The following is a 10,139-nucleotide window of genomic DNA, read 5'->3' as shown; positions in this document are numbered from 1 at the left end:
CGATCGTGGTGATACACATTTTCATGCCAAAAGATATAAGATAGTAATGATAGTACCACTTACTTGTGGCACTGCCATGTAAGTCATAATGGTATAAAACGCATGAAGAAGCTCCATGTTGATGGATCTTTGGACTCACTCATTTTTGAAAAGTTTGAGACATGCGAACCATGTCTATTGGTATATATGCATGAAGAAACTCCATGCAAATGGACCGTTTGAACTCACTTGATTTTGAATCACTTGAGATATGCAAATCATACCACATGGGCAAGATGACTGAAAAGCCTCGGTTTCAGTAAGATGGAACAAGATAGCAACTTATTGGAAGTAACACATTTTGATGTGTGCAGTCCAATGAGTGCTGAGGCATGCAGTGAATATCGTTATGTTCTTACTTCACAGATGACTCGAGTAGATGTTGAGAATATTTACTTGATGAAACACAAGTCTGAATTATTGAATGGTTCAAGTAATTTCAGAGTGAAGTAGAAGATCATTGTGACAAGAGGATAAAATGTCTATGATATGATCATAGAGATGAATATCCGAGTTACGAGTTTTGGCACACAATTAAGACATTGTGGGAATTGTTCCGCAATTAATACCGCCTGGAACACCATAATGTGATGGTGTGTCCGAACACCATAGTTGCACCCTATTGGATATGGTGCGTACCATGATGTCTCTTATCGAATTACCACTATTGTCCATGGGTTAGGCATTAGAGACAACCACATTCACTTTAAATAGGGCACCACGTAATTCCGATGAGATGACACCGTATGAATTATGGTTTAGAGAAACCTAAGTTGTCGTTTCTTAAAGGTTTGGGGCTGCGACGCTTATGTGAAAAAGTTTCAGGATTAAGCTCGAACCCAAAGCGGATAAAATGCATCTTCATAGGAAACCCAAAACAGTTGGGTATACCTCCTAATTCAGATCCGAAAGCAATAAGGGATTGTTTCTAGAATCGGGTCCTTTCTCGAGGAAAGGTTTCTCTCGAAAGAGTTGAGTGGGAGGATGGTGGAAACTTGATGAGGTTATTGAACCGTCTCTTCAATTAGTGTGTGGCAGGGCACAGGAAGTTGTTCCTGTGGCACCTACACCAATTGAAGTGGAAGCTTATGATAGTAATCATGAAGCTTCGGATCAAGTCACTACCGAACCTCGTAGGACGACAAGGACACGTACTACTTTAGAGTGGTACGGTAATCCTGTCTTGAAGGTCATGTTGCTAGACAACAATGAACCTACGAGCTATGGAGAAGCGATGGTGGGCCCGAATTCCGACAAATGGTTAGAAGCCATGAAATCCGAGATAGTATCCATATATCAGAACAAAGCATGGACTTTGATGGACTTGCCCGATGATCGGCAATCCATTGAGATAAATGGATCTTTTAAGAAGAAGACGGACGTGGATGGTAATGTCACCATCTATGAAGCTCGACTTGTGGCGAAGTGTTTTCCGACAAGTTCAAGGAGTTGACTACGATGAGATTTTCTCACTCGTAGCGATGCTTAAAGTCCGTCGGAATCATGTTACCATTAGCTGCATTTATGAAATCTGGCAGATGGATGTCAAGACAAGTTTCCTTACTAGTTTTCGTAAGGAAAGGTTGTATGCAATACAATCAAAAAAGTTTTTGTCGATCCTAAGGATGCTAAAAGGTATGCTAGCTCCAGCAATCCTTCTAAGGACTGGAGTAAGCATCTCGGAGTTGGAATGTACGCTTTGATGAGATGATCAAAGATTTTGGATTTATACAAAGTTTATGAGAAACTTGTATTTCCAAAGAAGTGAGTGGGAGCACTATAGAATTTCTGATGAGTATATGTTGTTGACATATTGATGATCAGAAATGATGTAGAATTTCTGGAAAGCATATAGGGTTATTTGAAATGTGTTTTTCAATAGAAAACCTGGATTAAGCTACTTGAGCATTGAGCATCAAGATCTATAAGGATAGATCAAAACGCTTAATGGTACTTTCAAATGAGCACATACCTTGACATGATCTTGAAGGTGTTCAAGATGGACCAGTCAAAGAAGAAGTTCTTGCCTGAGTTGTAAGGTACGAAGTTAAGACTTAAAGCTCGACCACGACAGAATAGAGAGAAAGGACGAAGGTCGTCCCCTATGCTTAAGACGTAGGCTCTTCAGTATGCTATGTTGTGTACCGCACCTGATGTGTGCCTTGCCTTGAGTCAGTCAAGGGGTACAAGAGTGATCCAAGAATGGCTCACAGGACAGCGGTCAAAGTTATCCTTAGTAACTAGTGGACTAAGGAATTTTTCTCGATTATGGAGGTGGTAAAAGAGTTCGTCGTAAAGGGTTATGACGATGCAAGCTTGACACCTATCCGGATAGCTCTGAGTAGAGAGACCGGATACATATAATGGAGCAACAATTTAGAATAGCTCCAAGTAGAACAGTTATTTGGATTAGCTCCAAATAGAGCGTGGTAGCTGCATCTAGGAGATGACATAGAGATTTGTAAAGCACACACGGATCTGAAAGGTTCAGACCCGTTGACTAAAACCTCTCTCACAAGCAACATGATCAAACATAAAACTCATTGAGTGTTAATCACATAGTGATGTGAACTAGACTACTGACTCTAGTAAACTCTTGGGTATTAGTCACATGGCGATGTGACCTGTGAGTGTTAATCACATGACAATGTGAACTAGATTATTGACTCTAGTGCAAGTGGGAGACTGTTGGAAATATGCCCTAGAGGCAATAATAAAAGTATTATTATTATATTTCCTTGTTCATGATAATTGTCTTTTATTCATGCTATAACTGTATTATCCGGAAATCGTAATACACGTGTGAATACATAGACCACAATATGTCCCTAGTGAGCCTCTAGTTGACTAGCTCGTTGATCAATAGATGGTCACGGTTTCCTGGCTATGGACATTGGATGTCGTTGATAACGGGATCACATCATTAGGAGAATGATGTGATGGACAAGACCCAATCCTAAGCATAGCACAAAGATCGTGTAGTTCATTTGCTAGAGCTTTGCCAATGTCAAGTATCTCTTCCTTTGACCATGAGATCGTGTAACTCCTGGATACCGTAGGAGTGCTTTGGGTGTATCAAACGTCACAACGTAACTGGGTGACTATAAAGGTGCACTACAGGTATCTCCGAAAGTATCTATTGTTTTATGCGGATCGAGACTGGGATTTGTCACTCCGTGTAAACGGAGAGGTATCTCTGGGCCCACTCGGTAGGACATCATCATATGCGCAATGTGACCAAGGAGTTGATCACGGGATGATGTGTTACGGAACGAGTAAAGTGACTTGCCGGTAACGAGATTGAACAAGGTATCGGTATACCGACGATCGAATCTCGGGCAAGTAAAATACCGCTAGACAAAGGGAATTGTATACGGGATCGATTGAGTCCTTGACATCGTGGTTCATCCGATGAGATCATCGTGGAACATGTGGGAGCCATCATGGGTATCCAGATCCCACTGTTGGTTATTGACTGGAGAACGTCTTGGTCATGTCTGCATGTCTCCCGAACCCGTAGGGTCTACACACTTAAGGTTCGATGACGCTAGGGTTATAAAGGAAGCTTGTATGTGGTTACCGAATGTTGTTCGGAGTCCCGGATGAGATCCCGGACGTCACGAGGAGTTCCGGAATGGTCCGGAGGTAAAGATTTATATATAGGAAGTCCTGTTTCGGCAATCGGGACAAGTTTCGGGGTCATCGGTATTGTACCGGGACCACCGGAAGGGTCCCGGGGGCCCACCGGGTGGGGCCACCTGCCCCGGGGGGCCACATGGGCTGTAGGGGGTGCGCCTTGGCCTACATGGGCCAAGGGCACCAGCCCCAAGAGGCCCATGCGCCTAGGGAACCCTAGAGGGAAGAGTCCTCAAAGGGGAAGGCACCTCCGAGGTGCCTTGGGGAGGATGGACTCCTCCCCTCCCTCTTGGCCGCCGCACCAGATGCCATCTAGGGCTGGCCGCCGCCCCTAGGGGGTGGGAAAACCCTAAAGGGGGCGCAGCCCCCTTCCCCCTATATATATTGAGGCATGGGGCTGCCCATAACACGCGATTTGATCTCTCGTTGGTGCAGCCCTGCCCCTCTCCCTCCTCCTCTTCTCCCATGGTGCTTGGCGAAGCCCTGCGGGATTGCCACGCTCCTCCACCACCACCACGCCGTTGTGCTGCTGTTGGATGGAGTCTTCCTCAACCTCTCCCTCTCCCCTTGCTGGATCAAGGCGTGGGAGACGTCACCGGGCTGTACGTGTGTTGAACGCGGAGGTGCCGTCCGTTCGACACTTGATCATCGGTGATCTGAATCACGACGAGTACGACTCCATCAACCCCGTTCACTTGAACGCTTCCGCTTAGCGATCTACAAGGGTATGTAGATGCAAACTCTCCTCTCCTTTCTACTCGTTGCTGGTCTCTCCATAGATAGATCTTGGTGATACGTAGGAAAATTTTTGAATTTCTGCTACGTTCCCCAACACGCTTTAGGTTTGCTGCATCAGCTGTCAGTTTCGATACGTTATGTGGATGGATCGGCGACGACCCCGGTTTTAGATATGAGGAGTGAGAGCACTCCATATATCGAGTTTGTAGGTGCGAGTGGTGACTTCGGGTGGTTTGATGTATGTTTTCGTCAGCCTTTGTTGAATAATTACTAGAGGTGATCATATGCATCAATTGATGTAGAGGCCGGGGGTCTTAACCTCCTTTAAAAAAATGTACTTTGGCGTCATGGTTAGGGCTATGCGGCGGTGGCAATGTTCCTTAGTAGGAATAACATCTCCACGTCTGATCCCCATCTTGATGGTGAGTCTAGCGTAGTCAGAGGGCGTGTGGTAGTGTGCCTTTGCCGGATCTCACGTGATTCATTCGGTGCTAGTCTTCAGTAGATCTATTTGGATACAGTCTTCGAACGGGTATCTACGAGTTTGATCTTTGCAATCTACTTTTCTCTTCATCAGAAACTGTTGTTGTTCAGGTGCATTAATCCTGTGGAACCTTAGCACAATGACCTTTCGACTGTTTACCACAATAAAGTTTGTGTTTTACCCGGCTTTGGCAGGCGAGGGGCAATGTTGGCCCTTCGGTTCTCTCTATGGATGTAATTTTTGTTACTTCTTGTGTTCTTTGTACCGCTATATCAGATAATGAATATATTGAAAATTTCTCTCGCAAAAAAAGACGAGGTTATACTGTAAATTTTTTTTTAAAAGAAAAAACTCAAACCTATTCATCAAACATCATGAGAGTATAAATAACACAAGAAGCAATTCCTACTATTGTAAAGGGGAGTTGGTTTTACCTCCCCTTTGGTTTCCTGTTGATATTTTTTTACAATCTCAACTAATGCCGCACAAAATAAAAACCAACGTAAATGGAGTAATGTGAAATATTCTACACCAAATCAGCACTTTCCTAAAACCACGTCGTGCATTAACTTAATCCAATCAAATCATATCTTACCAAAATCTCAACTAAATTAAATTTTTCTTTGTATTTCTCTACTCATAATTGAATCAAATCAAATCTTACTAAAACCACAAATAAATCAAAACTTTCCCTTCGTTCCCCAGCCATACTAGAATTAAATTAGGTCATACCAAAATCTAGAATACGATGAGTATAAGGTATATGTCAAACAAGATTGATGTTGAATCACTATAATATATATGTTCTCGTTCCAACACATGTATAATTAGCTACTCCCTCTGTTTTCTAAATATGAGCCTTTTTAGAGATTTCAATATAAACTACATATAAATGTATACAAACATATTTAGAGTGTAAATTCATTCATTTTGCTTCGTATGTAGTGCCTTATTGAAATATCTAAAAGACTTATATTTAGAAATAGAGAGAATAGTAAGCATGTATTCGCAAAAAGAAAAAAAGCTTATGAGCACGTGTTCGCAAAACACCAAAACGCGCGCGCACACACACACGCTTATAAGCATGATTTCACAAAAAGGAGAAGTTTATACGCATGATGTGGTTTGATCAAGTTATTGAGATCACACATTCACACATCAACAAGATTTTATGGCGCGAACCAATTTATGGTTGGATGTTTAGAAGGACACTAGTATCATCGGACCATGAAAGTTCAAGTCCTTCGACACTGATGCTCACAATTTACTGGATTTATTCTAGTCCTTCTGGTGATGTGCATCTAGTTGAAGGAGATGTTTCCATCCACTACAAACCGTCTGTGACGACTTTACCGGCATCAGTGGTGTGTTAAAAAACAAGATTTTGCGGGTGGTGAACGGGATCAGTTGGTCAACCATGAAGTCGGATGACGTGGCTCCTTCTTGTTTTATAGCCACGGCTTGACAGTGGTAGTAGAATATTTTAGCAAACACAAAGACAAACTTACAAACAGAAAAGAAAAAGGAACACGACGACGACGAAGAAGGAGCAGAGAGAAAGAGACGTGGAAACGGACCATCAGGTTGGACCGCAGCTACCACTACCACACCAGATTGGACCCCTTCGGCCTCCTCCTCCTCCTCCTCCCCACCTTCATCACCCCAAGAGTCTCCACCTCCCTTCGTTTAATCTTCCCTCGTCTCCGGTCCAAAGTTCCCTCGTCTCCGGTCCAAAGTTCCAACACAAAAGGAAGCCAAGCCCCTCGAGTCTTCCTCCTCCCCCTCGCCGCGGTTCCGACCCCAAACTCCGCCCTTTAAATCGTCCGCGGCGTCTTCTTGCATACGCGTCAAGAATCCTGCTGCTCTGCGTCGCCGCGGTTGGTTCTTGCCGGAGGTTGTGGGTAGGTTGCCGCCGGCCGGTTTAGGATGACCGAGGACGCCAGAGGGCGGGCGGTCAACCCGTCCTGCCCCAACGCCGCCAACCCTTTCCACCGCTGCGCCGAGTACTGCCCCGTCGCCGCCCCCGCGGGCAAGTCACCGGCGGCGCCGCCGCCGCCTGGCCGCGCGGTGCAGAACGGGACCGGACCGCGCGGCGACGGAGCGGGAGGGGCGAGGCAGCAGGCGGTCAACCCGGACTGCCCCAACGCCGACAACCCCTTCCACCGCTGCGCCGACTACTGCCCCGTCGCGCCCCCGGCGGTGAAGTCGCCTCCGCTGCCGCCGGGCCTCGGGGGCCAGAACGGGAGGACGCACAGCGACGGCGACCTGCAGCCCAGGACGCGCCGCCGCGACAGGGCCGGCGGCTCCGGCGGCGGCCTCCCCCTCTACGTCTTCCGTGAGCAACCAACCCCCCTTCCCTTTCCATCCCCAAATTCTTAATGATAGATAGTTGTCGTAGAAGCAGCACTGTTCATACTAGTATGAAATTGACCAATTGCGAACGATAAAAAACTGAATTTTTTTGGTCATGCTACCGCTGCTGCAGTGCGTGAAGGCTCCTCGGACGGAGAAGGCAAGAAGGTGGATCCCCGGTGCCCCAACGCGCCCAACCCGTTCCACGTCTGCACCAACCACTGCCTCGCCAAGATGGTCGAGGGCGGCCGCTCGTCGGAGGGTGGCAAATCCCCCATTTCCCTCTTCTCCCGCCACTCCGGTCGCTCCACCTCCTCTTCGGAAGGTTGTTCCTTTGTTTCACTTGCTCCTGGCCTGCTTGCATCTATCTATGTGCTTCTCCCTCTGTAAACTAATATAAGAGCGTTTAGATCACTACTTTAGTGATCTTATGCTCTTATATTTCTTTAAGAAGGGAGTAGTTGGCATCTCGAGTCGACGTTTGTTCTCATATTCACCGTGTCTCTCGGTTGATTGCGTGCAGATGGCAGCGTCAAGTCCGGGGGCAGCAAGAAGGCGGATCCAAAATGCCCGAATGCCGGCAACCCTTTTCATGAATGTGGAGAGCATTGTACCACCAAGATGAAGGAACTGGAGAAGCAGAAGAAAGCCGATAAGAAGTCGCCACGCAGGAAAGGTAGAACAAATATACTACTACCGGGCTTCCTCTCCTCATATGGATTTGCTTTGTCTTAATTTGTGGGATCAGTGGGATCGCCACGGTATGCTGAATTATAATGTCTACGTTTCAGTAACAGTTCTGGTGATTCTCATATGAGATTTCATTCTTTCTGGCTGCAGATGCTCAATTAAGTTCCGTTTAATCGTCGCATTTCGGCTTTTATTGTTGTAACTGACATCAGTGCCCTTGCAGGTGGGAAGGATGGCGCCGTGGTGCAAAATTGGAAGGTCGATCCGAGGTGCCCAAATGCGGGCAATCCGTTTCATATATGCGCCCAGTACTGTTTCGATCATTTGAACGAAGCGCCACCAACACCTACAAGCAAGCCAGGTGTGTTCTTTTAGTTACCTGAACCTGCTAATGGTGTGTGTATGTATGCATGGATGTGAGGCTTTGGTTTAAGGTCCACTTGACAACCATATTTTATGGTTTTCTGTATATCTGTTTATTTTCAGACTCAAGAAAGGGAAAGGCTGTCATGAAATCAGAGCTAACAGGAGAAATCAATCCTGATTGTGTCAATGCATCCAATCCGTATCATAAATGTGGAGAATATTGCAAAAGAAATGGCAACAGATAGAGACAAGGTAATGTCATTCGTATGTTCATTCTTTATTGTGAAAGAATAATTAATCTTTTGCGTGAATTGAAGTTATCTTACTAGTTCTCCGTTTTTTTTTATCAAGCCATGGTTTCCTAGTTGCATTTTCAACACGCTTAGTCATTTTGACAGAGTTCACCCTTTAGTTTGAATACCCGGTGGGTTAAAGTTTGGTGGTTGTAAAATGTCCACTGCCCAAATTCCTTTTGACATGGTCCACCCTTTATGGAGTTGAAAAAATGGTTTGAGGAGATCAGTAGACATACATGTTCTTGTTATGAATCCAGATTCCCTTTCCTCCACATTGAATGTGGCCTAGTAGTAGAACTTCGTTCGATCATCTACACCTACTTTATCTGATTTTATTGTAGAACTTAGTTAGTTCGTCTACACCCACTTTATCTGATTTTTCTTTTGTCCAGCTTTGAACTTTCCTATGAATTACTCATACTGAGTCGATCGTCTGTATCTTTTGTATAGCAACCCCCAAAACAACCCTACTTTTCTTTATGAAGTCAATTCAATCAATCTCAGTGTGTTATCTGATTTTTTTCTTCTAATGCATCGTCATAGTTAGGCATGAAAACATACATCTGAGAAAAATAAATATTATTTTGAATAATGTCAACAACTATGAACATTAGCAGCCCATACATCGTGGTAGTTGGATACGAAAACAAACTTCTGAGAACAATAAACATTATTTCAGATGATGTGGACAGCAATAAGCATAAGTAGCCCAGGCATTGTGGTGGTTGCATCTAGGTACAAACTTCCAATGAAATTATACATACATTGTACATTAATGTCAACAGCAATAAGAACATACATAGCACACGCCTTGTTTTATTATCTGCTTCGATCAACATTTTGGTTGAGACGTCCTTTTTTTGGTGACACCCGCCTCCTTTCGTGCTGCCAGGCTGTCAAGATACCGCTTCTCCTCCAGATGACGATGGTGAAAAATAAGTGATGCTCGCGACATTAGCCTTTTTAAGTTGCAGTAAGTAGTAGCTGTGTCTTGTCCGGCTCATTTTGTAGTTTGGCTGCAGCGGCTCCGTCTTCCCGGTGCTTGCGTGTATATTTTTCTACATCCATACTATACATATATTCTTCATGGTGTTCATACCAGATTAATGAGTTTGCATATGTAGGCCAGTGTAAGGTATTGCCCGAATACGTATAGTAGTCATATTCTTTTGTAATACATATATCGGCATTAAGCATGTTTTGCCCCCTTCCACCGGTGTTCTTGCGGATGTTTGTTGGCACTGGGTGCCCGCGCTCATGTATATTGTCCAAATCATTTTTGGCCGTTGCCGTCGCCGTCGTCTTGATCAACCGACGAGGGGCGGCTCATTATGAGATCAGCTGTTTGACAAGTGTAATATGAATGAGCCGCTCTTCCTGGTTGGGGAAAGCTGGTTGCGCTAATGGAGTCGTTTTCCCTTCTGGAAGATGTGTGTCATGGTGATGGAGCCATCGGGGTCAGCAACTCAGCGGCCATTACGGCACGGGAGGAGAAGAAAACTGTGTACAGAGTGGAGAACCACAAGTCCTGTCCTGGC

At 45.0% G+C, this 10,139-nt stretch overlaps 1 protein-coding gene across 1 annotated transcript; it reads left to right on the top strand.

Moving 5' to 3' along the window:
• Positions 1 to 6,472: 6,472 nt before the first annotated feature.
• On the top strand, positions 6,473 to 9,812 carry LOC123160450 (uncharacterized). The gene is made up of 6 exons (XM_044578267.1): positions 6,473 to 7,232; positions 7,383 to 7,574; positions 7,773 to 7,925; positions 8,163 to 8,300; positions 8,426 to 8,557; positions 9,494 to 9,812. Exons 1-5 carry the CDS (start codon positions 6,824 to 6,826, stop codon positions 8,548 to 8,550), a joined length of 1,017 nt encoding a protein of 338 aa, XP_044434202.1. The 5' UTR covers positions 6,473 to 6,823; the 3' UTR covers positions 8,551 to 8,557; positions 9,494 to 9,812.
• Positions 9,813 to 10,139: the final 327 nt, after the last annotated feature.

Source organism: Triticum aestivum, chromosome 7B (genome assembly GCF_018294505.1).
Source record: "Triticum aestivum cultivar Chinese Spring chromosome 7B, IWGSC CS RefSeq v2.1, whole genome shotgun sequence".
Classification (NCBI taxonomy): domain Eukaryota; kingdom Viridiplantae; phylum Streptophyta; class Magnoliopsida; order Poales; family Poaceae; genus Triticum; species Triticum aestivum.
The sequence above is the reverse complement of the archived record's forward strand: the minus strand, read 5'-3'. Positions and strand labels throughout refer to the sequence as shown.